The 27,411-nt window shown below is 49.3% G+C and overlaps 13 protein-coding genes across 13 annotated transcripts; 6 read left to right on the top strand and 7 right to left on the bottom strand.

Moving 5' to 3' along the window:
• Positions 1-286: 286 nt before the first annotated feature.
• AO090011000669 (uncharacterized protein) lies at positions 287-1,907 on the top strand (the record flags this gene model as incomplete). Its single annotated transcript, XM_001826213.1, has 3 exons — positions 287-828; positions 977-1,391; positions 1,464-1,907. 3 exons carry the CDS (start codon positions 287-289, stop codon positions 1,905-1,907), a joined length of 1,401 nt encoding a protein of 466 aa, XP_001826265.1.
• A 347-nt stretch (positions 1,908-2,254) lies between these two features.
• On the bottom strand, positions 2,255-3,133 carry AO090011000668 (uncharacterized protein; the record flags this gene model as incomplete). Its single annotated transcript, XM_001826212.3, has 1 exon — positions 2,255-3,133. The coding sequence occupies one exon, from the start codon at positions 3,131-3,133 to the stop codon at positions 2,255-2,257; it is 879 nt and encodes a 292-aa protein (XP_001826264.3).
• A 1,904-nt stretch (positions 3,134-5,037) lies between these two features.
• Positions 5,038-6,169, top strand: AO090011000667 (uncharacterized protein; the record flags this gene model as incomplete). The annotated part of the gene is made up of 3 exons (XM_023233050.1): positions 5,038-5,055; positions 5,335-5,730; positions 5,786-6,169. The coding sequence occupies 3 exons, from the start codon at positions 5,038-5,040 to the stop codon at positions 6,167-6,169; spliced, it is 798 nt and encodes a 265-aa protein (XP_023093590.1).
• A 388-nt stretch (positions 6,170-6,557) lies between these two features.
• Positions 6,558-8,298, top strand: AO090011000666 (uncharacterized protein; the record flags this gene model as incomplete). Its single annotated transcript, XM_023233049.1, has 3 exons — positions 6,558-6,710; positions 6,769-7,324; positions 7,400-8,298. 3 exons carry the CDS (start codon positions 6,558-6,560, stop codon positions 8,296-8,298), a joined length of 1,608 nt encoding a protein of 535 aa, XP_023093589.1.
• A 623-nt stretch (positions 8,299-8,921) lies between these two features.
• Positions 8,922-10,089, bottom strand: AO090011000665 (cutinase family protein; the record flags this gene model as incomplete). The annotated part of the gene is made up of 5 exons (XM_023233048.1): positions 8,922-8,959; positions 9,269-9,519; positions 9,586-9,800; positions 9,857-9,942; positions 10,014-10,089. The coding sequence occupies 5 exons, from the start codon at positions 10,087-10,089 to the stop codon at positions 8,922-8,924; spliced, it is 666 nt and encodes a 221-aa protein (XP_023093588.1).
• An 843-nt stretch (positions 10,090-10,932) lies between these two features.
• AO090011000664 (uncharacterized protein) lies at positions 10,933-11,736 on the bottom strand (the record flags this gene model as incomplete). The annotated part of the gene is made up of 1 exon (XM_023233047.1): positions 10,933-11,736. The coding sequence occupies one exon, from the start codon at positions 11,734-11,736 to the stop codon at positions 10,933-10,935; it is 804 nt and encodes a 267-aa protein (XP_023093587.1).
• A 368-nt stretch (positions 11,737-12,104) lies between these two features.
• AO090011000663 (uncharacterized protein) lies at positions 12,105-12,524 on the bottom strand (the record flags this gene model as incomplete). Its single annotated transcript, XM_001826208.3, has 1 exon — positions 12,105-12,524. The coding sequence occupies one exon, from the start codon at positions 12,522-12,524 to the stop codon at positions 12,105-12,107; it is 420 nt and encodes a 139-aa protein (XP_001826260.3).
• An 887-nt stretch (positions 12,525-13,411) lies between these two features.
• Positions 13,412-13,898, bottom strand: AO090011000662 (phosphatase YCH1; the record flags this gene model as incomplete). Its single annotated transcript, XM_001826206.3, has 2 exons — positions 13,412-13,722; positions 13,784-13,898. The coding sequence occupies 2 exons, from the start codon at positions 13,896-13,898 to the stop codon at positions 13,412-13,414; spliced, it is 426 nt and encodes a 141-aa protein (XP_001826258.1).
• A 368-nt stretch (positions 13,899-14,266) lies between these two features.
• On the top strand, positions 14,267-15,025 carry AO090011000661 (mitochondrial 37S ribosomal protein bS21m; the record flags this gene model as incomplete). Its single annotated transcript, XM_023233046.1, has 2 exons — positions 14,267-14,824; positions 14,921-15,025. 2 exons carry the CDS (start codon positions 14,267-14,269, stop codon positions 15,023-15,025), a joined length of 663 nt encoding a protein of 220 aa, XP_023093586.1.
• An 83-nt stretch (positions 15,026-15,108) lies between these two features.
• On the bottom strand, positions 15,109-16,455 carry AO090011000660 (uncharacterized protein; the record flags this gene model as incomplete). The annotated part of the gene is made up of 3 exons (XM_023233045.1): positions 15,109-16,071; positions 16,161-16,264; positions 16,338-16,455. 3 exons carry the CDS (start codon positions 16,453-16,455, stop codon positions 15,109-15,111), a joined length of 1,185 nt encoding a protein of 394 aa, XP_023093585.1.
• A 390-nt stretch (positions 16,456-16,845) lies between these two features.
• On the bottom strand, positions 16,846-18,562 carry AO090011000659 (glucose-6-phosphate isomerase; the record flags this gene model as incomplete). Its single annotated transcript, XM_001826203.3, has 2 exons — positions 16,846-18,007; positions 18,063-18,562. 2 exons carry the CDS (start codon positions 18,560-18,562, stop codon positions 16,846-16,848), a joined length of 1,662 nt encoding a protein of 553 aa, XP_001826255.1.
• Positions 18,563-22,680: 4,118 nt separating this feature from the next.
• On the top strand, positions 22,681-23,054 carry AO090011000656 (general stress protein; the record flags this gene model as incomplete). Its single annotated transcript, XM_001826202.3, has 2 exons — positions 22,681-22,806; positions 22,872-23,054. 2 exons carry the CDS (start codon positions 22,681-22,683, stop codon positions 23,052-23,054), a joined length of 309 nt encoding a protein of 102 aa, XP_001826254.1.
• A 993-nt stretch (positions 23,055-24,047) lies between these two features.
• AO090011000655 (uncharacterized protein) lies at positions 24,048-26,592 on the top strand (the record flags this gene model as incomplete). Its single annotated transcript, XM_001826201.3, has 5 exons — positions 24,048-24,066; positions 24,145-24,207; positions 24,265-24,857; positions 24,915-26,432; positions 26,500-26,592. 5 exons carry the CDS (start codon positions 24,048-24,050, stop codon positions 26,590-26,592), a joined length of 2,286 nt encoding a protein of 761 aa, XP_001826253.1.
• Positions 26,593-27,411: the final 819 nt, after the last annotated feature.

Genomic DNA, 27,411 nt, shown 5'->3' with positions numbered 1-27,411 from the left:
ATGGAATCAAGTATATAAAAATTGTAATAATCGTTGAGTCACAGATAGTAATAAACGACCGTGTAGAAAGAAAAAAAGCAGAAGCCCCGCGGAACAAAGCGGGGGATTTGAAATCGGCGTCGAAATGCTGATAGCGTCATCCCTCCAATTAAATTACCGTTTCCGAGAACCTCAGGCACGCAACTCCGAAACCAACCTCCACATGGAAGCTTCCCGACCCTGGAGCTTCATCACATTCTAATATCGAATTAATAACCCTAATCACCCCTCCAATTGCCGAAAAAAAATGTCCTCCAAGTCCCGCTGGGCGGATGAAGACCCAGAAGCAGAAGCGATCAATGCGCAACGCAAACGCGAAAAGGAAGAGAAACGACGCGCCAAAGCAGAGAAACAACGTCAGCTCGAGCAACAAGCTGAAGAAGCTGCCCGACAACGCGAAGCCGCAAACAATGACACAGAAGCACCCCCCAAGAAACGTCGCCGACTTTCCAATGATCCCGACACAACGGCCGACGTCCAGGTTGGATCAGCAAAACCACAAGAAAACACATCGAATATACTACAGTTCCCTACCCAGGAATGGGGTCCCAGTCGGCATGTGGACAACTTCGAGCGATTGAATCATATAGAGGAGGGCTCGTACGGATGGGTGAGCAGAGCCAAGGATATCACGACGGGCGAAATAGTCGCCCTCAAGAAGCTCAAGATGGACAACTCCCCGGATGGGTTCCCCGTAACGGGCTTACGGGAGATCCAAACCCTACTGGAGGCTCGTCATCCAAATATCGTCCTCCTCCGTGAAATAGTTATCGGAAATAAAATGGATGAGTGCGTTTCCCCCTTCCGTATCACAACCAATTCACCCCTTCACACTCCCCATCTCCCCAGGACCTGGAAAGTTCAGATACAGAAAGTTAACCTCAAAGCCCGGGGGTGCGAGGCAAACCCTCCTGCCCCCGATCACCGCATAAAACAGTGTCTTCCTCGTCATGGACTTTCTCGAACATGATCTGAAGACGCTCCTCGACGATATGCGTGAGCCATTCCTCCCATCGGAAATCAAAACTCTCCTCTCCCAGGTCCTTTCGGGTCTCGACTTCCTCCACTCTCAATGGATCATGCATCGTGATCTAAAGACCTCGAATCTTTTGATGAACAACCGGGGCGAAATCAAGATCGCCGATTTTGGTATGGCCCGGTACTACGGCGATCCGCCACCGAAGCTGACGCAGCTGGTCGTGACGCTATGGTATCGATCCCCGGAGCTGTTGCTGGGGGCGGAGAAGTACGGCACTGAGATTGATATGTGGAGTATCGGATGCATCTTTGGGGAGTTACTCACCAAGGAGCCCCTCCTGCAGGGAAAGAATGAGGTTGATCAAGTGTCCAAGGTACCGTTTATACTTCATATCCTTGATACCCGTGGTGTTAGGTTTCGTTGGATGCGTACTTACGGAAAATAGATCTTTGCTTTGACTGGGCCTCCAACACCGCAGACTTGGCCTGGCTTCCGTTCTCTTCCCAATGCGAAGTCTCTTCGACTCCCGCAGACCTCGGCTCCATCGGGGAACCCACCTCTTCTGCCACGTTCAAAGTTTCCCTTTTTGACAAATGCCGGTCTTCAGCTGCTTTCGTCGCTGCTAGCCTTGAATCCAAGCTCGCGGCCGACGACGCAGGAATGTCTTTCACATCCGTACTTCCGTGAAGACCCTCGGCCAAAGCCAAAGGAAATGTTTCCTACGTTCCCGTCGAAGGCAGGCATGGAGAAACGGAGGCGGCGGCAGACGCCCGAAGCGCCGAAGCGAGGCCAGGAGGCTCCAAGACTGGACTTTGCTAGTGTATTTGGTGGCCAGTCAAGTGGTGACGGTGGGGAGACGGGGGCAGGTTTTACTCTACGCTTGGGATGATCACTACCTGGCTTGCACACACAACAAAGTCATGGGAATTTGGATATTCATATAACATTAAAGTTCTTCGTTGGCTTGTGGGATCTTCCGATCCCACAATATCCAAATCTCTGATCGGAAATAGTGGCTATACCAACAAGACTGGGTCGTAAAAGAGTGGTAACTTTGAGGAACACCTCAAAGCCAAACTATAAACCGCTGGGCTGGAAAATAAGTATATGGACCCATTTAACAATGCAGTGTATACATTTTCCAATGGCCGTACAGCATATGCTTTCGTACACAATTTACCACTGAACAATGGTACGCAGTCGGAACGGTAGATGAGCGGTTGGGGCCATCAAGTATCAAGGAAAATAACGTCGCTGATACATTGGATACGTAAAAAGATATTCATCGACGGATTCATCACTGGCATCTCGCTCTACTCGATATGGCCGAGGGGGTTGAATAGGGATCGGTCGTCCAGGACCAATTACCTCAGGGACATCTAGCGTTCCCGCCGACGGGCTGCGATCATGACCTAGTCCATTATACAAGCTTCCATCGCTGATGATGCTCCGTTCTGCCTTTGTAGGATTATCCCCTCTATCGGGGTGACCCCTGGTTTTGCCGTCAACGAAAAAGTATTCGTCCGTGAAGGATAGTAAGGATGCAAGATCACCATTTTCGATAGGTGTCCATAGATTGTTCGACACAGATGTGCGATCAGTTACCGTAACCTCTTCGCTGGGGCGGGCTGACCATGGTGTTTGTTCCCCTGAAAAGTCGCTACACCCCAGCCCACCAGTGTCGCCTGATGGACGCGATGGAGTAAGATGATCATCATGCTGCATTGCAGATGTCGCGTCTGCTAGATCCAAGCTTGAAGTTCGCACCGTGCAAACAGGGTCGCTTGATAGGTTGTCATTTGTTCCGGATTCGGGGATATCTTGTGCCTGGGCATCTTCTGTGATCGATTGACGATCTGACTGGGTAGGCTCTGTTTGTAGGTCTGGAGAAGACTCATGACGAATGGCTGGCCCTAGGACTTGATCTTCAACCTCGTCTTCTGTCCTACTAATACTATCATTGCTGTAGGCGCTAACTCGATCGATGAGTCCCCGGGACTCCACTACCAGAGCAGCGTTAGACACCTGGGGAGTTCTGGACGCGTAGAATCGCCCAGATGGCTGTCCATCCGACGTTGGGGGTCCAGGTAAACTGGGGGAAGGTAAGGGGGACATGGTCTGAGACGTATTCCCATTAATACTTGGGTCTCGAGGCAAGGCTGGTGAAAGTAGGTTGTTGGACAATGGTGTCAAAATGGTTGAATGCGAGGGCTGAACCTCTGCACCTGTTATTTGAGAACAGCCAGGTTCGGGAAGGCTCTTGGATGAACGGCTCAGCCTGGGAAGAGAGTCCTCTGGTTCGGAATCCGACTCATTCATGAAAAAATCGTCCAATTGGATATAATCCCCAGTAGTTAATTCCCTCGAAATCTGCAATCCTAATCCACTATTGCCCTCAGTTGAATCCCTCGGGAAGATACTATGCGCCGCCTCGGTTAGAAAGAGACCGGGAGGCCAATATCCTCCAGTCAGTTCCTGGAAGGGATTGAGATCGGTAATTGTGACAGAGAATGGCCAGTTGTCCAAGCACTTATCCACATCGCAACTCAGCGAAGAAGCATCGTTGCACTCTGTTCGATGAAGATGAGTTCCAAAATCAGAATCTTCCTCTGTGCTGGCTTCAGAAATTGTTGATGGGAAGGAGGCGTCATCCTGCTGGTCCGAGGAACCCTCAGTGGCATTAGATGAAGGCCAAGCTCGAGGAATATTAACCGTGCGGTTTGTACCGAAGATAGAAGTGCGCCTCTGCACTCCAGCTCTCAGAGCTATAAGTCCTGAGCGTGCTCTTCGAAGAGACCGTTTGGACAAACTTTGTACCCAGCTTACAGGGCTCTCAAGGTTTGTGTTCCGAGAAGTATAGTAACCACCCCTATTCCATGAGGACGTTACAACGGCAGGATTATGTCGAGGATCAAGAGGATTGAAGACCGGGTAATGGACGCTTTCCTCGCACGATGGTGGAGGAACAGGAGGTCTTACAATCCTAGTAAGCCATCAGATGCGCGTTTCACGCAAAGGAATCAGCTAATGTACCTGGCTCTTCTTGCTATCGAGGGGCGAAGGGTGACCGAAAATGAGAATGCCTGGCGGCGTCTGTTTGAACTGCAGCCCTGGGTGTCGGTTGCCATATCAAGCGAGGTTGTTTTCCATGAAGTACGTATTCTCAACTGAAACAAGCAGGCTCAATATACCTCAAGAGTCCCAAAAAATTGGCGCCCTATGGATTTGGAGAAGACTGGCCCTTGTGAAAGGAGAAACCTGTTCAGGCACTGAACAGGCCACCAGCTGTAGGAAGTAGGGGTCGCGGTGCTTGATCCCAATCAAGGCAGGTACGAGACAGCCACATGCATTGTTGATTGGACATTGTGTTTGGCAATACTACTAGTACTTGTAGTACTAGTAGTTACAGTCAGGTTAGACAGGCAAGGATTCATTCACTGGAAGCCACTGGCAGCAGGTGCGACCAGTCGGGTGTGCCAGGTCTTCAGTCAATGTTTGCTCTTCGGCGCATCATGACAGGAATTATGGTGGATATATTGTGGTTGTTACATTGCGAAGTTTCCAACAGGTACGACTATCAAAAGTTGGTCTTTATTCCTTAGTCAGAGGCTTTGAGCTGAAGAGATAGCAGGGCATGGCGATTTGGCCTACTATCACCTAGTGCTGAATTCAAGTGATGTTGGTTATCAAAGGGTTCCGGCTGGTGTTGTGACACCCGCTGAATTATTTAATGTGTTGCGTTGAAGTAAGCTTCCAATACAATACAATACCGACGTCCGTCGCAAAGCTTCGATACACCTTTTTCTTTCCATCGGTCAGCCTCATCCTTTTAACAACCTCTTGATCAATTTCCGACCCCGGAATATTGCTGATCTACCTTTCGACATCTTTACCTTTTAGCAGCACCTTTTCTTTGACTCTTTTCCTTTACAGTATCATCCACTTAATCGCCCGACGAGCTTTCGGCGTTTCTGTCCCTTCCGTCATTATGGCCGCCGGCCAGCAAGCAGTCTCCTTCAATGAGATTATTAAAGCTGGTAAACTTCCAGTTGTCCAACGCTGTTCCTTCTGGTTTTATTGACTTGTTAATTATTGCTTCTCTTTTAAGATCGCAAAAAGAGAAAGAATGAGGAACTAGCCAACAGCATCCTGGGGAAGAACAGAAGGACGAGCGCTCCGGGCGCCGGTAACAAGGCGCAAAATGCGACACAAGGGAGTCTGGCAAGTCGGATCGGTGTAGCCAAGGTAAACGATAATGACGAACTATCGCGACATCCTTCGACAGAGAGAACTGATTTCAATGCGTTATTACCTAGCGTTCTGCGCCTGCCCCCTCCAAGCCTAAAAAGGCCATCCGGACGCCGTCTGCACCAGCACGAGTCACCGCTTCGAACGCGAAACCTGGAAAGAAGCGTCGCCCCGACGAAGATCGCTTGATGTCCGCTTTGAACCCCGCGAGTGGTCAAGCAACAGTTCGTGATGGCCCTGTCGGCCTTTCCATCAAGGGCGCAGGGTCGGGACCGTTTGTTGTTGTCGGAAGTAATTTCGCACCGGGGACCACCGCTGCAGATATCCAGTCGGCTTTGGAGCCCATAACCGGAAATATCTTGCGTTGTTGGGTTACCTCGCAGCATCCTACAGTTACTGCGGAGGTGACGTTCTCAGAGAAATGGGCAGCGGAGAGCGCGATTGCCAATTTCCACAACCAGAGGGTTAGTTTCCTACGCGGATCCGGTGGTTTTTCGGTGTCACTAATACACGATATAGGCAGATGGCAGAATCCTGTCGATGCGAATGAAATCAACCGGCGCCGGGTCCCAGGGTCAGGATCTATTCGAGCGCTCTACGGGCACCAAGAACTCTTTCAACGACCTTCGAGAACAAGAAAACCGTAAGCGCATGTTAAATCGTGGAGCAGATTCTGCTGTTCAAGACGGAAGCTATGGGTTCGGTGGACAGAACCAAGCAACTGGTCGCGATGATGCCTCCGGGAACCGCAATAATAGACGCCACTTCCGAGGCAACCGAAACGCGGGTATCAGCAGGAACCAAGATCAACAATCAAACGATCAGGGTCTCTACAGTGATCAAATGATGGTCGATGCGCCACCACGGAATCCGAGAAACAACCGGGGTCGGTGGCAGCGGTAGACTACGGTCGAGCGTTTCGATCGTAGCAATTCAATATTCGGGTCTTAAATTATCGTCATATGTAAGAATATCAATTGAAATCCCGGGTTTGGACACTTCCGATCATATTACTTCATTCAAGACACCAGATGTAACGATAGATATCTAATAATCGTCTACCCTTTTTTTTTCTTTTTCTTTTTTTTTTTTTTTCTCTCTCTTCTGTTTGTTGGCAAACTGATATGATATGATAAGGCCGATCACGTGCATCGGAACTTTTGCGGAGAAGATTTGGAGAACAAACAATATACTGGAGCCATACTTTCAATACAAGCCTTAATAATTCTAAGATAACACTCTCTTTCTTGATAATCGAAAATCTACGGCCTTCAAGGCTTGGTGCCCCAAAATGAACTATGGAGCCCGGCGCGCCCTGACGCAATTGATCAGGAACCATCCCAACCGGTCACTGGTCCTCAAACCATCCCAGCGATGGTCCTCAACTTATGAAACCCGACAATGGTCCACGCCGCTGGCGCGCACACTTGCGGATGCCATTAAAGTATTCGGACCCAATTAGTCCCCTACACCTATCAGGATCCAGCTAACGTTTGCCCAAGGTAACAGGACCCATCCCCATCGCGGCGTTTATGCGCCAGGTCCTCACCTCCCCGGAAGGCGGCTACTACACGACCAGACCCGCAGGTGACGGAGAGGTATTCGGCAAGAAAGGCGACTTTGTTACCTCGCCCGAGATCTCGCAGGTGTTCGGCGAGTTAGTCGGAATATGGACCATCGCGGAATGGATGGCGCAGGGACGCAAGAGTAGTGGGGTGCAGTTGATGGAGGTTGGTCCTGGAAAGGGAACGTTGATGGATGATATGTTGCGTGTGAGTCTACCTCATCTTCTCTTCTCTCCAGCAAGAAGGAGAGAAGTATTCGACACCATACTGACCACCGGTGTCATATCACAGACATTCAGGAACTTCAAAAGCTTCACCTCGAGCATTGAAGCAATCTACCTAGTGGAAGCCAGTCCCACTCTAAGGGAAGTTCAAAAGCAACGTCTATGCGGCGATGCCACAATGGAAGAAACAGAAATCGGCCACACAAGCACCTGCAAATACTTCAACGTCCCCGTAATTTGGGTAGAAGACATCCGACTCCTCCCACACGGTTCGCAACCCCAAATCAATCCCCCATATCAACCAAAAGAAAAAGCCATCCACTAACACATCCCAAAAACAACAGAAGAAGACAAAAGCCCCTTCATAATCGCCCACGAATTCTTCGACGCCCTCCCCATCCACGCCTTCGAATCCGTCCCCCCCTCCCCAGAAAACCAACCCCCACAATCCCAAGACACAATAATGACCCCAACCGGCCCAACAAAACTCCACAAACCCCTCAAACCCGCCAACACCCCCCAATGGCGCGAACTAATGGTCACCCTGAACCCGAAAGCAATCGACGAAAACCTCCCCAACGAACCCGAATTCAAACTCACCCACGCAAAAGCCTCAACCCCCTCCTCCCTCGTCATCCCCGAGATCTCCCCGCGCTACCGCGCCCTGAAGTCCCAACCTGGCTCCACCATCGAAATCAGTCCGGAAAGTCGCATCTACGCATCTGATTTCGCCCGCCGAATCGGCGGCGCCTCGCAGCCCCCGCGCACCAAGGCCAGGAATGCATCTACGCAACCGGCGGCACCGGCGAAGCGCGTCCCCTCCGGCGCGGCCCTGATCATGGATTACGGGACCATGGATACCATCCCTGTGAACTCGCTCCGCGGTATCCAGCATCATCGAAAGGTTCCGCCGTTGTCAGCGCCGGGACAGGTGGATGTGAGTGCTGATGTAGATTTCACGGCGTTGGCGGAGGCGGCCCTTGAGGGCAGTGAGGGGGTGGAGGTGCATGGGCCTGTTGAGCAGGGGGATTTCCTGCGGACGATGGGCATTGCGGAGCGTATGCAGCAGTTGCTTAAGCATGAGAAGGATGAGGAGAAGAGGAAGACGTTGGAAAGTGGGTGGCAGCGCTTGGTCGAGAAGGGGGGTGGTGGTATGGGTAAGATTTATAAGTTTATGGCTATTGTGCCGGAGAATGAGGGTAAGAGGAGACCAGTTGGGTTTGGAGGTGGGATTGAGCTTTAGATTGTTTGGTAGTGGGTGTTGTTAGGGTTGGTGAGGATTGTAATATAGATTCTCTTGTATTTTATGTATATTTAACAAGGGTCATCCTGTGGAATGCCAGCAATACCGGTGAGACCCAGCTATATGATGGGTTGATTTTGGTGATATCTGCTAAGATTTCACCTGGAAATGGAATGCTTTACCCTCTATTGAGTTGATGAAGTGCCTTAATATCAAAAAGTCAGTGCTAAGCATTTCGACGCTGGGAATATATTTGACGCCTGGGAATGATGAGGAGGCGCGATCACTAATGTACTGCGCTAACAAAGATACAGTAACAGTCTGCACGGAGAATTACTGCCTAAGAAGTGTATGGATAGAATTATCTAGTTCTACAAGAAATTACATATTGTATTATCATCTACAAAATGCCAAGAGGGTAGTTCCCATATATAATAGTAGATAGACAGATATGAAGATGTGAAGAATTGTTTTAGGATAGCAGATGTAGGCAATGGCTGTTCTTGAATAAGATTTACTGGGTCTATTGTATGAGTGCAAGATTCGCATATGGTTGGAAGAGATCTCTGCCAGAAGATTCTACACTGGTCTTTGGAATGCACCTCTGTGGTTATATGGAAAGCTTAGGGAAGTTGCGTGAGCTGAAGAAAACGGAGATACCCTAAACAGAAGTGAATTGAATAAGCTAAAACATATCCAAAACAATAACATCTAATCCTCACTCCGGTTCACATAGATTCAGAAGCCTAAACCAAAACCAAAACCAAAAACAATATCATAATATAAAACAAATGAGAGTGACAGTTCAGGGTCATGATCTAGAGTCCACCAAAGAGATTACCAAGATTCCCAAAAGGCGACGATGAAGAAGACGAAGACGAAGAAGAGTCAGCAGCAGCGGATGTTGATGCGGACGAAGTATCCGAAGAACCGGATGAAGACGAAGACGAAGACGAAGCACTCAGCTTACCAAGCAAGAACTGAGTTGCTTCGCCGGTGTTACCCAGGTAAGTGAAATGGGCGGGCCCCACGATCAAGGTGCCGTCACAGACCATATCGCCTACGGCACAGTAGACCTTGACCTTGTCCTTGGGAAAGTTGGCAATCTGACCGTGTTCCTGTGCGTTGCGGGTGTAGCCGAAGAGCACGACACCCTTGATCTTCTCTTTCACGTTGTCTGGTAGACGCTTGATGGAGTCATCCATCACGGCTGTGCCTTGGCTGTTTCGTTGGAGTTAGTTACATCATTGTGTTGTTGTGGTGAGTCAGTGGGGGTGGGCAACGGACCTATAACCACCGGCAACAATTTGGGTGTCAGGGCATTTGGTGACGGCCTGCTGGAACAGGTCTTGTGCCTCTTGGATGGCAGCTGGGGACGTGTTCTCGGGCAAAGCATTTGATGCGAGGTCTGCCGTGTACTTGGGTCCAACACCCTGGCAAGCTACTTGGCCCGCTTTGGCCATCTTCAAGCCATTGCAGACTGCAGGGCCAGTTGATATACCCTAATAGAATTATGTTAATGCTTGGCGAACCCGTAATAGTAAGGGCTAGGACTCACCAAAAGTCCTGGCTCTGTGGAAGCGCGGGCAAAGATGAAGGTGATCGGCTTGCAAGAGCCATCTCGCAGCTCGTTTCCGCCGGAGACTGCTCGAGTCAGACGTGGTTAGCAAAAGACGTTCGCTCAAGTAGGAAGTTATGTTTAGATGTCCACATACGCTGGCGTTCCTGGATATCTACTGGACTTGCAGCCGCCACAGCAGCGAGAGCAAGGGTCAACAGGCGGAGATTCATGGTGGCTGGTTTAGTGTGTGAATGACTGTATTCGAGTCTGGAGTAGTACCCTGGTATACAACATCTTGGGAAGAATTGGCGGCCTTTATATAGCAAAGCACTACCGATGCTAGCCAACAGGGTATACTTCGGCATTCAGTGCCATATCAACTCGAAACCATTTGTCGCTCAATGGCCAGGGTCATCATTCTATCGAAAAAATCCTGCCTGATTTAGAGTTTTGATAGGTAGAATGCAGCGGTGTTTCAGAGTGCCCACTAGTGTCAGCCAGGGGACCACTTCTCGGGGCATGTCCCCGGCTGAGGCAGCGATCAGTGGCAGATCGTATACCGAACCCTAGGGGCTTTTGTCCCTAATGCAGTCCTACCGAGGCAAGGGTCTCGGGGTCTTATCGTGTTGCCGTTAGGGTTAGTTTAGTTCAGCCGGCTAGTGAAACCCGATCAACGGGTGCGCCCTAATATTTGGGTTCTTCTTCGGACGAACTCCCAAAAACTGCATAGTACCGTGAAGAACCATTATTGAGCATCACATCTCGAAAACCCATGCTTAGAAAACCCCAAACCTCTCGTCGATCTTCCAAGGAAAGTAATCAACAAAAGAAAGGGCAGAAGAAAAGGCAACGGCTCGAACCTCGGAGCTCAGTAAATTAAAGGATTCCCACTCCTAAAAAATTAGAGAGAAGAACGGAATAACAGCTCCTCATATGATGTGAATAGAAAATGGGCAGAAGGTTAAACCCAGTCAAAACTCCATGCAGGTGTTGCAGTGCAGCGCAGCATTACATGCAGAAAATCGCGGTCACAGATACACACAAAGACGTCGATTAAATCTCGGAGAAATATTTCAATCTGACCAGGGATCGTACCCTGTATCAGGATGGGGCCATCCGCAAGCCTCTGCGATATCTTCCCACCGAAGTGTTTCAGAGTCATCGTATCCATCGCATCCCTCTATATCGGAAGATTCCTCAGAAAGCAGCAACAGGGACGCATTCCCTTGAGGTCCACAGGATGTTGATGGCTGTTTCGCAGTTGCCTGCTGTTGCTTTGCTGCTATCTTCGCTTTCTCATTTTTCTTCTGACGCCTTCTCGCTTCGCGTTGTTTTTGCTCTGCGTCATAATTGGCCTTCGCATTCCCAGCCCACACTCCCAGGCCTTCGGGATTCCGCAGAAAGGACAGAACCACATCTCGTGTCGCGAGTGTGTCTTCCAAGCACACGTGGGGGTGATTATCCGATTGGATTTGTAGTTTCAAAAACACCTCCGACAGTGTCTTTAAACTATAGAGGCGCTTAAACGCAGAGGAAAGCCCAAACACAGCTTCGCTAGCTAATATCACTGAGTCAACAACTCGCGAGTGGTATATGCCCAACACGTCCAGGTCGGAATTAAGGGCGTGACCAATGAGGATGGTTTGAGAATCAATGTATTTGTATAGTTCCTGTCGCGCGGACTGCCATCCATTAAGTGCTTGCCCTCTTGCTACAGCCTCGGCCATTGCAGCTGGCGTTATGCCGCTGATCCTAGTCGTCCAGTCGGTCACCTTTCCCGTTGGCCGGACGTAATTGTTAATGAGAACTTCCCCGGTGAGGAAGTCAACGGCACTAAGAAAGGCGACCTCTCTTTGCCATCTTCTGACCTGAACCATTTCGCAATCAATGACGACGGCTCTTCTTGCTCCGTACAGGTTCAATACGGGCGTTTCGAGAAAGTGGTTTCGTGCAACAGCAGCTTTCTTCGAATTCACCTGGTTACCTTGTGCCAAACTTGACATGGTATAGCCTTGCTTATGAAGACGAACAGGCGAATGGCACTTTGTGAGAAGATCAGCGTATACAAGTTCTTGCTCTGCAGGAGTGAGGGTCATGAAGAGGTTGCCGTTGTAGTATAGTCGTACTTCATTCAGAAAGCCACTAACAGGTTCTGTTTTTCCCACATGATCGTGTAGTGTGGTACTGCTGGTATGGGAGAAAGCTGATTGCGATTAGCAGCTTTCACCCAGTATATCTAGAAATACTACGCCCTACCGATAGCTGTCCTCTTTACACCTTTGTCCACGACCAACTGTACTTGCTGCTGTTGTTGTTCGTGTTCATGTTGCCATTGCTCCTGCTGCTGCACTTGTTGATTGCCCTGCTGCTGTTCTTGCTGCGTCGAAGAGCCTTGTGCAGGGGTCACTAAGTTAGGGACAGCCTTCTTCTTCTTCCTAGGTACGCGGCGTCGGTCGTGGGATGATCTCTGGTGATCATCCCGGCCTTTTTCGGTGCCAAACTCCTTGTTGCATACGAGACAAACAACGTTGTGGTGGCCTAGGGCATCCTGATGTTTTGCAAGCCCTATAGCAGACTTGAAGGTATCTTTTTTACACCGTAAACATTTGAACTTTTTGACCGGCGCCGACTGGTTCGCCAACGATGGGTTCTCATTGAGGGCCATGTCTAAACAAAGACAATAGGTTCCAACTAGTGATGGCGTGCAACAAGAACTGAAATAAATATTCCTTGGACAGCAAAACAGCCCGGACCCGAATGGGCAAGATAGCGCTTTTATACCTCTCTTTACCCCACCACAGCCTCATTCACACGCAAGCACGGTTCGCAATTGCAGTGTACTAGCAGGAGGCCATTGGCTGACATGCATTGCTCCCATGCGCTGCCACAGCGGGCTGGCGGCAACTGGAACATGCTGGCATCTCTTAGCGATATATGATTCCCTAGACAAGCCTAACCCTTTGATGGAGGAATGTCTGTTGATCAGTTGTCGATTACTCCGCAAACTTGGGAGTTCGGGCCACATGATCGCCGTTGGAATTGGATCCCTGTCACGGGCTAAGACACATCACATTCATTAGTTGGAGAGAGAGCCAACAGTTGCTACCCATGCCACTTGGCACCATCGGCCAACGGACACCAGGATATGCAATGCAATTGACTCTGCAGCTCCCCTCACTCCGTGTTCGCTGTTATCAGTTCGTTTCTGAGTCCCCATGGTGTTCTCCCAATGGCTTTGAGTTTATGTGAACATGTAGTTAGTATGCTTTAGGCATACTGAACAAGACAGGATCTTGCGCAAGCAACAAAGAGGAGAGAGAAAACAAAGACAAAGAAACAAACACAAAAACTGAACACGCTAATGTCATCTACGTCAACCCCAACAAACAAAACCAACCCCGACGGTCCGTCCCTTTCGCAAAAAAAGAACCAAAACCAACTGAATCTATTGAATCTCTAACCGGGTATCTCCCATGCATAACTCTAACCAACCATGAAAACGAACCGAAGGAAATGAAGTAGCCCAAGCTAAGGGCCCCGGGAACAAACAACTCAATACTCCTGCCAGATATCCTCCACATACGCCTCCGTCAATCTCGTATCCTTGCCATACTTCTCCTGCCACTGTACAAACCCACCCTCCAAAACATAGACTTCCTGCTTCTGGCTCTCCTCCACGCCCAAAACACGTTCCCGTTCGCGGGCATAGCGCAGCGCAGCGGACGGGCCACGCTGTTGGCTGAGGGCACAGTGGAACACGACCTTTTCTTTGTCCTTCAGTGTACGGATGAGCTCGGGCAGGCGGACGTCGAGTGAAGAGCTTGGAACCCATGTTGAGGAGAAGATGTGGCCGCCGACGTGGTCTGGTTTTATAGGTTAGATTATAGGATGTAGATAACAAAGGATCTAAGACGTATCACTTACCAGAGTCCCGAACATCGACAATAGCCAGTTTACTGGGGGTACTGGTGGAAAGAAGCAAGGCTGAGAGGGCATCCCGACTCATGCGGGGAAGAGTTGCGATGGTGATGGAGGACATTGTAAACAGTCGATGGCCGATGAGTCTAAGATTCGTAGATCTAATGAAGCCAGGAATACAGTATATTGCAACCGCAACGACAGATATCGAATCCCAGGAGGAGGAAGTTTCAATATAGTGAAACCCAGAAGAAAAAGAATGTCGTGGTGTAGAAGGAAGTATGTAACATAATACGGAGTCACGTGAAAACAGATTTCCGATCTGGAAATTTGGAGCCAAAGCATCCGGAGATTTCAACACTGCAACCCAACCGGCTCCATTACCGCCATTACGATCCCAGAAAGCTCGAGAAGTCACATCGAGGAGACCGGAATTGATTACCCTCCTATATTCGACGTGAAAAGCCTTCCCTCGGCGCCTCAATCACAATGGAGATGCGCTCCCTAACCCGCTGCCTCCGTTCGAGGCCGACATCTCTTCTCTACAAGCAACAACCAAGCCTCCTTGCGACCCAATATATGAACAGATCCTCCATCCGCAGCTACGCTAGCAAACCCTCGGGACCCACGAAGGCTCAGACCCCAACCGCAACGCAAGCCCCCTCCGACTTTGACGAGATCCTTTCCAAACTAAACATCAACAACCGCGAATCCGCCGCCGAAGGCTCACTGCGGAACCGTCCTTCTGAAGACCCCCTCTCGCTCTCCCGCGCGGTCGGCATGTCTGCAGAAACAGAAAACTACCGGACTCCTGTGCGGCGGGTGGAGCTGAAGTTGGGACCTACTCTTGGTCGTCAGGTGCATGTTGAGCCGGAGAAGGGCACAGATTTGGCCTCTGCGCTGAGGATATTGCAGGCGACATGCACGGCGAATAAGGTTCGGTACCAGGCCAATGGTCAGAAGTTCCACATCAGACGGGGACAAGTGAGGAAGAACTTGAGGATGGAGAGGTGGAGGAAGCTGTTCAAGTTCTCGTTCCAGAAGACTGTTAGTCGGATCGAGAAGATGAGAGCTCAGGGATGGTAATTGTGTTTGGTCTTTAATGGTGTATCATTACGGCTGGTATTGGGGTGTATATAAAAGGGATCGCAAAGGTCGCCGTCGTTGAGATCGCAAGGAGATCGCGTGCTATCCTGCTCACCCGCAGTAGATGTTCTTTCTGTCATGTATACTATGTCACTTGATTAGTACTCGGAGTTAGCTGGCTACAATCAGAATGGGATCTTTATCCAGTTACTGTCAGTACTAGATACGTCTATATCTACCGCAATCTAATCTTTCTTCCCAGCCGAGAACCCTCCGTACCCATACCCTCCTCCGTTCCCCGTCATTGAGACGTTGCTAGCGGAATAACCCCCATAACCATTGGATTTTCCGCCATTACCATATACAACTCCAACCGACCCCTTTCCCCGAGAAGGTACACCGAGGATCCCATCGCCTCGCCAGCCCCGTCGCCGAGCCCGTTCCCAATACAAGGCCATGGCTGCTCCCAATGATGCAGCCAGAACGAAGAAGAACAGTTTCGAGAAGAAACCTGTTCCCCCCGTCAACTCACTAGCAGCAGACCCCCGGGATGGCCATCCGATGCCTCCTCCACCTTCAACCCAACTCACATGGAAAGTGAAGGTGAGAGGCTGCTCACGAATAACCTTCGTGCCATGCCCCGCTGTCCAAGGCTCACGGGCAGCCTCAGCCACGGCAGCTGCCTCCTTCTCTTCATCGGAAACCTTCTTCTTGCTGTTGAGAACGGATAATTCGAATTCAGGAACCGAGTATGCAGTACCGGCCACAGCATATCCCGGCGCCACTTTCTTGGTCTTCCGTTTATTTTTCTTTGGCGTCGAGACGATGTTGTGCATGAGTACATTCATATCTGTCCAGATATGAAGATGACTGCGCTGCAACGTCCCCTGCAGCGCAAAGGTGATTGGAGTATAAGGAGGTCCTTCCTCACTCAGAGCAGAAAGCTCGGTGCCTACGGCCTCGCCTTCATGTGCCTTGTCATCCGAATCTGAAGATGTGGGCGGCAGAAGGGGCGCTGTTGGCACACGGCAGTTCATCGGCACATCAGAGTGGACATAGTACTCGAGGAGGTGGTAAAGTTCATCAGAAACTCTGTCAATGGTGCAATTGACTGTCTCCGTAACACCGTAGCGAAGGGCGAGGGGGAGGGAGGTCTCCTTGCAGGTTGGGAATGGAATGTATTGGAGTTTGCCGAGACTGTCGGTGATCTGGAAAAATTACGTTAGCTAAACACACAATCGATTAAAATCCTCAATATGACATTAACGCATAGTCAATGAGCGCGGGAAGGCATTACATGTTCGCCGGAGTCACTAAAATCGGAGAAAGCGTTAGCATCTATCGACAAGTCATATCGTACCAAAACACAAAAGAGTCTCCTCCACACCATGTTCGGAATTACTTAATAATATTCACACTCACATTGTCCGATTCAAGCATGTCACCGGCATGGGCTGTCCGTGGAAATACCCACCCTGAGAGGCACTCGCCGAGTTGCCTCCCGCAGCAACCTGCACCGCAAAAGATGACATCAGTCCATAATAGGAGATCGCATTGAACAATTGCACAAGTCCACTCTTTACGAATGGCATGTTAGATACTCATAGCCCGCCGGCTCGGCGGATGGGCTCACGGTCTATCGTCGAGTCGAAGTTGCAGAGAGGAGACACGGTGGCGAGCCGCACATCCAAGGGAACTAAGGCCGAGTTGGGCCAATCTTGCCAACTTTGGAAAGCAAGTTCCGTCTTCATGCAATGAACTACACCGTTTCTTTCTCAATCTCTTTTGGCCGCAACAATTAATATCGTTTCAATTACGTCGACTTAGAAATGGTGCCAATATTTGAAAATTACTACACATGTCTCATTCAATGGGATGTGACTAATTAACAGAAAGGTGACTCTTCATGTCCTCATCAATATGGAAATATTATACTCCTTTTTGTCTGTTCAATTTATGGCAGGCTTACTCAATGGCAACACCTATGCCAGATTGGCCTTCTGCTTGAAGGCGGCCAGCAGACCGCTGGTTGAAGCATCGTGACCAGCGCCAGCGCCAGAGGTCTCCAGCTCCTGCTGGATCTTCTTGGCAAGAACCTTGCCCAACTCCACACCCCACTGGTCGAAGGAGTTGATGTTCCAGACAGCACCCTCAGTGAAGGTGAGGTGCTCGTAATACGCGATCAAAGCTCCGAGAGTGGAGGGAGTGATCTTCTGAGCCAGAATAGAAGTAGTGGGGCGGTTTCCAAGGAAGGTCTTGTGGGGGACCAAGTTGTCGGGGGCACCTTCAGTCTTGACCTGCTCGGGGGTCTTACCGACCATCAAGGCCTCAGACTGAGCAAGGAAGTTGGATGCGAGCATGCGCTGGTGCTTGCCACCCTCGACAGGGTTGTGGGACTCGGCAGCCATGATGAAATCCGACGGGATAAGCTTGGTGCCCTGGTGGAGCAATTGGAAGAAGCTGTGCTGGGCATTGGTGGCAGGCTCGCCAAACAGGATGGGGCCGGTGGTGTACTTGACGTATTCACCAGAGCGGGTAATAGCCTTGCCGTTGCTCTCCATGGACAGCTGCTGCAGGTAGGCGGGGAATCGGTGCAGGTACTGATCGAAAGGCGCAACCAGGTGAGTCTGGGCACCGAAGAAGTCGCTGTACCACACACTCAGCAAACCGCCAATGGCGGGAATGTTCTGCTCCAAGGGAGCTTCGCGGAAGTGCTTGTCCATGGCTTGGGCACCAGCCAAGAACTGGTGGAAGTTATCGTAACCGATGTAGAGGGCGACGGAGAGACCGATAGCACTCCAGACGGAGTAGCGACCACCCACCCAGGATTCGAAGCCGAACATATTCTTCTTGTCAATGCCAAACTTGGTGACCTCGGCCTCGTTGGTGGACAGAGCAACGAAGTGCTTGGCGATATGAGATTCATCCTTGGCAGTCTCGAGGAACCACTTCTTAGCGCTATTCGCGTTGGTAGTAGTCTCTGCGGTAGTGAAGGTCTTGGAAGCGATCAGGAAGAGGGTGGTTTCAGGGTTGGAGTCCTTGAGGGCCTCGGCAATGTGAGTTCCATCAATGTTGGAGACAAAGTGCAGCTTCATGCCGGGAGCACCGTATGGCTTCAGGGCCTCGGTGACCATAACCGGACCACTATAACAGCTGTTAGGGACGTCTGAAACTTAGAAGCTTCAAGGAGAGAACTTACAGATCAGAACCACCGATACCAATGTTGATAATGGTGTCAATCTTCTTGTCAGTGTAACCCTTCCACTCACCACTGCGGACCTGTTCGGAGAACTCCTTCATGTGCTCCAGGACGGAGTTCACATCCTCGACAACGCTCTTGCCATCGACCTGCATAGGCTCGTTGGAGACATTGCGGAGAGCAGCGTGGTAAACAGCACGATCCTCAGTGAAGTTGATGTGCTCACCCTTGAACATAGCATCGCGGAGCTCCTCAACATTGGCCTCCTTGGCCAGCTTGACCAGAAGGGAGAGGGTTTCCTCGGTGAGGAAGTTCTTAGAGAAATCGAAGAGGATGTCCGAGTTGTCCACAGTGTTCTTGAAGGTACGGCTGAACTTCTCGAAGCGCTGAGGGTCCTTTTCGAAGGCCTCCTTCAGGACAATGTTACGACCGACAGCGGTGTGGTGCTCCTGGAGCTCCTTCCAGGCGGAGAGATCGGTAGCCTGCGAGAAAGCCGGCATTATGATAGCTTTTGCTTCTTGAAATTCTACAGTAGAGATAGCTGGTGTCAGTGCGGGGAAGCTCTCAACAGCAAGTAATCAAGAAAAGAAGAGTCCTAGATGAACGAGCTTGACCCAAGAAAGACATACCTGGTTATAAGAGGAAGTCACCAAGACGAATGCCCAAGAAGAATGGATGGCTGGGAAAGAAACGGAGGGAAAAAGACAACGGGAGTCGCGGAGGGGCAGATGACGCTGAAGGTGGGCAGACAAACAATGGCCTGAATCCTATGGCGTCAACCGGTGTGCTGGGGTCCGGCTTTGGAGGGGCTGCCGTGGGGCTCACCTTTTTTTTCCCTTCCAAGAAATTATCCGACTTTACCAACTGGATTAGGACCTGTCTAGACTACTCATCCTTTGTCATATATTACGGAGTACGTATGTCCTAATTAAACTATTATTATTAATGCTATTACTACGACATTGTCGATCGCCTGCAATTTGCGTGGGGGAGTCTGAGCAAATGTCGGCGGTTGACTACAGGTACCCATATCAACTCCGGAGTTATGGGCCCCGACGTACCACTTAACTATGGGCAAATATAGTAGCTTTGACAGCCACAACCAATCGTCATAATCTCTTACTGAATACTTAATCAGCTTGTCAAACTTCAAGGCGACCTAAATTAGCAAAAACTTTCTCCCCCTTCATTTTCTTCTCACCCCGTGACCATAATCATTCATGCATAAACTTTACTTTCCGGCAATAGGATCATCGGGATAAATTCCTTTCTCAAAGGGTACTCGGAAATCACACCGGTGATCTGGGACGGGAACTTTATCGGTTTACGGCACTCCATCGACTACAGACTAGACTCCTGAGTTTCTCCGTCCGCCGGTTAATTGCAATCGACGAATTGAGACTTTTTCTTTCTCCTTTCAAAATTATTCTAGAATCTGTAAGAATTCGGTCGATTAAGACTGTCATGCCCAACTCCTGTCAAAACATGTCTCAATAGGATTGCGCAGCCAATATAAATACCTACTTAGGTGCTCATAACCATGATAGGCTGACTTAAATCCACTGTGGACATAATACTCGTTACATCTATTGGACCAACATGTATGACCTGGGAGCCACGGAAATGTCAGAAACCACTGATTTAGTGGAGTCTATTGAGGTAAACCTATTGTTCAAGTCCCGGGTTATGATTCTATAGGGCTACGCGATATAGTAACCGCATCCAACAACACCGGGTTCTCAAAACATATCCGGTCAAACACGATACTTACCATGCATTGAGTCGGACTGATCTATCAAATAAGCTCAGATCTATACGAAATTGCATGATTTTCGAATAAATAGGTGAAAATGACTTTGCGAAGCGAACAATTTCCCATAGTGGCTAGTATGCTCAGCTCAGTACAGATACTCACATAACGGTCGATGAAGGCCTTGAATTGAAACCCTATACACCTCGTCCCGACATATGCATTTTCAGTAATACCTGGGCTGTTCAATGTCTTGTGTACTTTGACCAATGGTAGTGCCCGCTACCAAGACTACTGTAGCTCAAGCCATGCAACTGTTACTACTCGGTAGGTATTCTTAGACTCAAACACTGTGACTTACCACGAAGCAAAAAAAAGAAAATCAAAGCGATATAGGTATACGAAGTTCACCTCAAGTCATTGCTACCGATACCATCACAGGTGTTCCAACTGCCTATCATTGATTTAAATATTGTCATCAAAAAACTTGACAAGAACAGCCAGCTAGCAGAGACTAGTATATGAACTGCGTCCCATTAGTAGCCAGTGCTGATCTCCATGTCATTTACTTTTTCTTTTATGTATTTGCATGGTGTTTTTTGACACCTTGTTGATCCTATGGAATCGTTGTGGCCATTCTCTTGGGCGTACCCTCCTCGACTTTGTGAAGAAGCAGGCGTCTGTCGGAATGGTTCTTTCTCTCCACCCTTCGAAGATCAAACTCATACATTGGCTGTTTTGTCATGAGCTGTAAACTACTGCCGAATGAGTTATTGTCATTCGCACTTGGGACACGATACAAAGCGAAGTGGTTTTCGTAAGAATCCTTAGAGCGCAGGCGTCGGGCTCATTTTGGCTGCCCGGGCATTCCTAACCAGGATTAAGAACGGCAATATGAGCGAAGAATTCGTGAAGTTGGAATTTCTACGTATTATTGTCATTCTGGATTTCACATGTTATACATCTTAATTTGTGTTTCACAAGAACAATATGGTCGATTCACCTTAATTGTCACCACGCTTAACTTGCCCGTCACCATGACGTTCCCAACCAATCTTTCGCAAACCATAGAAGATTCACACAGTATATACTCACACTAACTATTGTAGACCGCCTGAAGTAACCCCAGAAGCCTGGATATGTGTACAGTTCTGTACAGGTTAATGCTTTTGTAAGCCCTAATGTAGAATGACTGGGTGATGTATTATCCACGTCAACCTTGGGTTCTATTCGATACAGATGAACCCTAGTTGAAGCTTCCACCAATAGGACCGTCCGCCGATCCAAGCTAAATAGTACACTTCTTTGCTTTCCAGATCCCCATGAAGGCATTATGTCTCTATGACGAGCATAAACAGTGGCAAGGGACTGACATCAAGTAGCTTTGAGGAGCTGGTATAAGAGCCGAAGAGCCGTCAGCATTAGCATCTAGATTATTCTCCCTTGCAACTTAGTTTGAATTTCAACAACTCCAAATTACACTCCAGTACACAAAATAGCTTTTCAACTTCACAACTCTTATTGATCACAATGTCTTCCGCCGAAGAAAGAGTCAACGCCATGCGTGGCTACAAGGCGTGAGTACTCTTGTAGTACTATCATAAAACCTCAATGGAACTAATCAGTATACATATAGCACCCTCAGTAACCCCAGAGTCTCGGATGAGGCGAAGCAAAACGCCCAGGCGATGCTCGACCAGCTTGGTGGTGACCAGCCTAGCCATGACCTCTATACCGAAAGTGGTGAGCAGAACAAGGATCCGATGAGAGTCAACGCTGGACTCAAAGCGTATGTTTTACAAGTTTATCATCACGCAAAGTCCGATACGTACATATATACTAACCTGTGTCTAGTGCCGCGCATAACCCTAATGTATCGGACGAAGCAAGACGCAGTGCTGCCGAGAGAGTTAGCGAGAACCCTGAGGAGTAAATTAGATTCGTATTGTGAAATTTGATGCTTATGTTGTAACTATATGCGAAAATCCGGATGGTAATTGATGTTGCTGTAATATGAATGTGGAGATATATTGCTCTATCCTGAATATGAATTCTACCTTTTCTTGCTGTGATATTGTGTGGTAAGTCATAAGCGAACTGTCCATAGTTTGTACACAGACTGTATTTTCTTTTCTTGGCATTGCAATCGGTCGGGTAACTATTTGCAATTGAAGTGCTTGATGGTGATCAAATAAATATCTCCAGGTCTAACTCAACCTCCCGCCACTGACATATAGGTAGAGGATTCAAACCCTACCAAAATGTCGGAAAGCAAACCTACTTGAATGAATTGCTCAATTGTACAATGTAGGAATTACGGTGAGTAGCATAGGAGAATGTTGTGTCCATAACAAGTGGAGCACCTACCTCACGCCTATGAGGTAATAGTGATGAGCCTGAACCTCATACCCAGAACAATCTGACCATGAACTAAAGTCCAGATCCCTGAAGTTAAAATCAAACCTAAAACACTAGTTTTGCTTTTAAAATAGACGTCAGCAATACTGGGACTACTATATTTGTCCATTGAATAGAAACAGTTCCCTGTTTTACTTAAGTCATACTTGCGTAAGAGGTGGGCATCGCGACATCTGCCCCTGGATGACCCATTGAAGGTGAAGCTTCTAGGTATTGTGGCATTCAGGTCAAACTTGCTACTGGAGCATACATCCTACATCACCATGTAGTCATGGATCTGCCCTCGGTCTACAACTCTCAATATAAATATGAGGAATAATCCGCTGTTAAGAACTGAAAACGCTTATTTTATCCAAACACTGAGAACCACATACTACAATACTCTGTCTCACCTTCTGTGAACTATTTTAAATCTCATTTTTTGAATCGCGACACCACACATCAGCAAAAATGGCCCACAACCCGAACCCCGGAAACTTCGCCAACCGCCCCCATGACGAGGTCGAAGACATCGCCCGCAAGGGAGGCCAATCGAGCCACCAAGGTGGTTTCGCCAGCACGGACGAGGATAAGCAGGTGTGTACATTGCTAACACCCATTAACCTTACGTTTAGGCATATGTTCCTAACTTCTTAATGCAGAGAGACATCGCCTCGAAGGGCGGTCACGCTTCGTCAGGCAGCTTCCGTCCTGGAGACCCTCGGGCTAGGGAGGCTGGTCACAAGGGTGGACTTGCCTCTGGTGGAAGCTTCGAGCCTGGGGATGAGAGAGCTAGGGAGGCTGGCCACAAGGGTGGAAAGGCTACTGGACACCCGGAGGAGTAAATATCTACGTGCTCCTGCTTTCGAGGGTGAAACTTGTACAATAGGAAACGATCTCGTCAACGAGTATTGAATGAATGTATAATACAATTGATTATTGTTTATTTTCTTGATGAATGCATTATTTTGAGTAAATATCTCTTTTCCAAGTTTAGTTAGTGGTGTTTGATATGAATGTAAGCAGCGGTCTCCTTGGTAGCTAGAAGTATAGTTGCGTGCCAGACGGGGGTACAAGAAGGCCATTATTGTAGTATTGGTTTTTTTATACTCTATACAATGAACTGGTATTTGTGAGGAGGTTACCTTCATGTCAGACGTAGTGTTACTTCGATCGACATTCTTGCATCTTGCACATAACATGCGCTCCGGGGTTCCATACAACGGCAAGCCGGGAACTTCGCCTCATGTCTCCATGTGCCAGCTTCTATATAAACTCATTGCAAGCTTAAACCCGTGTTGGTTTGTTTGTACTTTAGGAGACGTTACTGCACCGATACAGCACCAACAAAGAGGCATCAAGCTTATATATATTTGACGTACAACGTTGTAGCATTGAAGACCTTGGGAGAAATGTCATCCAGCTCCCAAATTAGTAGCTTCTATACTTTAAGTCTTTTTATTGACTAAATATAAGAACTCCCGACCATAATTTTAGTGAAGTTTGACCTGGAGTGTTGAGTTCTAGCTAGGGCTGCACTTTCTTCTGCTCCGATGCGCCAAGACGTGGCACGCACGGACCACTTGAACTTTGAACAAGCAAATCGGTCTCAACCGTCGCGAACTCCTCCAACTAACCCATAAGGCATTATCTCCCTCCCCCAGATCGAGGTGTGCTTTTCATAACGGTTGCGTCTGGTTTTCTATGATTCTGCATCATAACCAATTCAGCCTGAACTTATTCTTTTCCCGACACTCACATACACCGGAGACTGCCGAAGCCTTTTAATTTTCCCTTCGTGATCGTTGCCGTTGCACTGGAGCTGCGAATCCGTCGCAATGTATAATCCTTACCAAGGTACGCAGGATACACCTCCTAAAATGACAACTTCGCACTCCTCTAGACTATATATAACTTACTGACTCTATTTTAAAGCTCCAGGTCTTTATGGAAGGCCGCCTGACTTCGGGGCCTACCCGGGAGCTCCTCCCGGCATGGGTAAGTGCCAACGACTGGCTCCTGTTGTCTAACATTCTCTTAACAACACATATACAGCCCCCCCTCCCGGAATGTCTGCCCCCGGAACTACTCCGCCGCCTGGGATGCAGCAAGCGAACGCCCAACAGCCAGGCCGGCCTGCGGGCTTCCCTGCGAACTTCCAACCGCCCCCAAATATGCCCAACATCAACTTCTCCGCGCCTGTGATTCGCCTGGGAACGTCGGGACCGTCGAAGTCAGCTACCCCCGATACCAACAAGGAACGCGAAGCCCCAGGAAGACGTGCCGGGTTGGGATCGTCGAATCTGGAAACCCAGCGCCAGAATGTGCGAGATGCGATGATGCAGCTGCAGCCGCCTACCAGGGATGAGATCGTTCGGACGCTCTTTGTCGGTGGGATTACTGAGGGTGTTGGTGGCGATGAGGGTATTGAGAAGATTCTGCGGTCTGCTGGGAATCTTAGGCGCTGGATCCGTGCTACGGATGCGGATGAAAAACCGTGCAAGTTCGGTTTCGCTGAGTACGAGGACCCCGAGAGTCTGGGAACAGCTGTGGAAGTGCTAAAGGACGTCGAAGTGCCTTTGAAGAGACAGACGCCGTCGGAGGGCGGTGACAAGGAAGATAATGAGATTGAGAAGAGCCAACTACTGGTATGTATTATGCATGTTGGGGATCTACGAGTATAATCTAACACTTGTTTAAACTAGGTTGTCGTTGACGAGGGCTCTCTGGATTATCTAGAGCAATATGAGGCTAGCAGAGGCGAGGTGGACCCCGCGGAGCGGCAATCCCGCCTAGATGCTGCGCGCTCGACCCTGTCTAGCGTCCTTTCAGAGTTGTTTCACCCGTCATCACCCACTCAGAAAGAGGATGTTTCAGCGATTGATCGTGAAGGGGATACTGCGATGAAGGATGCAGAGGGCCAAGATGGTGCATCGGCTGAAGTCGTCACTATCCCCATCACCGTCGAGGATGAGCTATCTGATATTCCTCCGGAAATGAGGGAAACCGTTGCTAAGGAGATCGCAGCTTTCCGTGAGAGAAGCAACCGTAGGGATATAGAGCGTCTGAAGAGAGAGGAAGAGATCGAGTCTATGGAAAGAGCACGCAACTCAGGTTCTCGCATCAGCCGCCTAGCCTCCCCTCCGCCTACAGCTCCAAGCGGACCCGCTGCCGGAGCAAACGGGATCCCTCTTGGTCCTCGGGACCGCAGCATGCCGAATGCGCCATCTGGTCCGAAGGGCTTTGGCGTGCAGATCCCGAAAGATTACCAGAAGGGTGTGGCATTTGTGAACGGCGGTTCGGTGAATGGCGCCCCCTTTTACATTGATCGTGAAGATGAAGACTCCGATGCGAGCGATGAAGAGCTGGAACGTCGCCGCCAAGAGAGGAAGGATGCTGAAGCAGAGAAACAATTCCTCGATCAAGAGCGACGCTGGCTCAATCGCGAACGGAGCAGGACTGCAGCTTTAGAGCGAGAGAAGAAGCGTGATAAGGAGGAAGAAGCCAAACTGCAGGAAGTGCGCGAAGAGGCTGATAAGCATTTCGGGGAGTGGAACGATGATGCGGAGGCCAGTCGCAAGGCCCATGACTACTACGCCGATAGGGGAGCGTGGTTGCGTAGTCGCGCAGCTTTCCGAGCACGTGAGGTTAGTATGGATGAGGCTGACCGTGCTGCCGAAGAGCGGGAGCGGGCTCGCTCTGTCCAACAGCGGGAACAGGCACGTGGTATGGCAGACGACTTCCTTGCTCGACAGGCGGAGGAATTGGAGACCCGGACTCAGGCCCCCAGAGAACCCCAGCGCTTCAAGCTCTCCCTTGGAGCTGCGGCACAGAAGGCTCAGGCTGCAACCAGCCGCCGTACTGTTGCCGAAGTCGAAGGATTGCTGGAAGACGAAGAAGAGCCGGAAGCAACGGCAAGACGCCCTCTTATCCCGATCAAGTTCGACAGCGCTGCGGAGGCTGCCGGACTCAGCGAGGAGGAGCGGGCGCAAGCTGCCCGACAACTGGCCGCCGAAATCCCCACCGAGAAGGAAGGATTGTGGAACTGGGAAGTCAAGTGGGAGTTCGTGGACGAAAATGTGGTCAGCGAACAACTCAAGCCCTTCGTGGAGAAGAAGATTGTCGAATACCTGGGTGTTCAGGAACAGATGTTGGTGGATGTGGTGGAAGAGCATGTTCGAAAGCATGGACCTCCCCAAGAACTGGTGGAGCAGCTGGAGGAGGTGAGTATATCTTCATTCAAGCATCGCCTTTGTCAATATGCTGTGATGTCTAACTTTGGTTCCCTAGGCTCTCGACGAGGAGGCAGAAGTTTTGGTGCGGAAGCTGTGGCGAATGATTATCTTCTTCTCCGAAAGCGAGAAGAGAGGCTTGTCTGGTTAGGACACCTTTGGAAGCTGGGCGAAAACCAGATCATACCGGTTCAGTCAAGTCTAGGGAGGTCAGCACTCCTGTTTCACGACACCAATCCATTATTACATGAAAGTACCAGTACTTTTAAATTGATATCCGCCTTTTGGAGGCACAAACTACGTTGCATTCGGTATACTGAATGTTTGATCAACACGATCTTCAGGCTTATCTGTCGCTAGCGGATGTAAACATAGTCTTACCGGACTCATAAGTAGCCAAGGCTTATACCTTATAAATTTTAATGCATGGAAAGAGGTATATCTATAGCCGATCTAATGTATGGACGGAGATCTGCCGCAGCCGTTCGGCATTACGAACTGTATCATTCTATCAGCTGACATATAGACGATGCTCAGGAACACAGAGGCGGTTCGACTGTCGGATCACACACGCTGAGTGGTGGAAAAACCGCTCCCATGGAGTGGAAGAATTCCTCCGCCAATAAGAGTGGATTCCCCACAGTATCGGGATAATTAGTCCAACGCAATCCATTGTATTTCCCTTTTTAGCCTGGAGGGGAGGAGGGGCGACGGCCGTATATCTTGCGCCTTTTACCCCGTCTGTAACTTGATTTTTTGCTTCGTGTTTATTTCATTCCTTGCACAAGAGACGTCTCTTCTCACCGTCTCTGTCTTGTTAGGGGTTCTACACCTGGACTTTGTATAGATCTCTCTTCGTTTCATACACTACATTGTATGACCATCCCCGCATCTTGAAGAAAAAGCGATTGCAATTATTTCGCCTACGACTAGAGCCTGAGCTTTACTCTGTTTCTCTGCAACAACTCAA

The sequence above is a fragment of the Aspergillus oryzae genome, chromosome 7 (genome assembly GCF_000184455.2).
Source record: "Aspergillus oryzae RIB40 DNA, chromosome 7".
Classification (NCBI taxonomy): domain Eukaryota; kingdom Fungi; phylum Ascomycota; class Eurotiomycetes; order Eurotiales; family Aspergillaceae; genus Aspergillus; species Aspergillus oryzae.
This window is presented reverse-complemented; position numbering and strand designations above follow the sequence as displayed.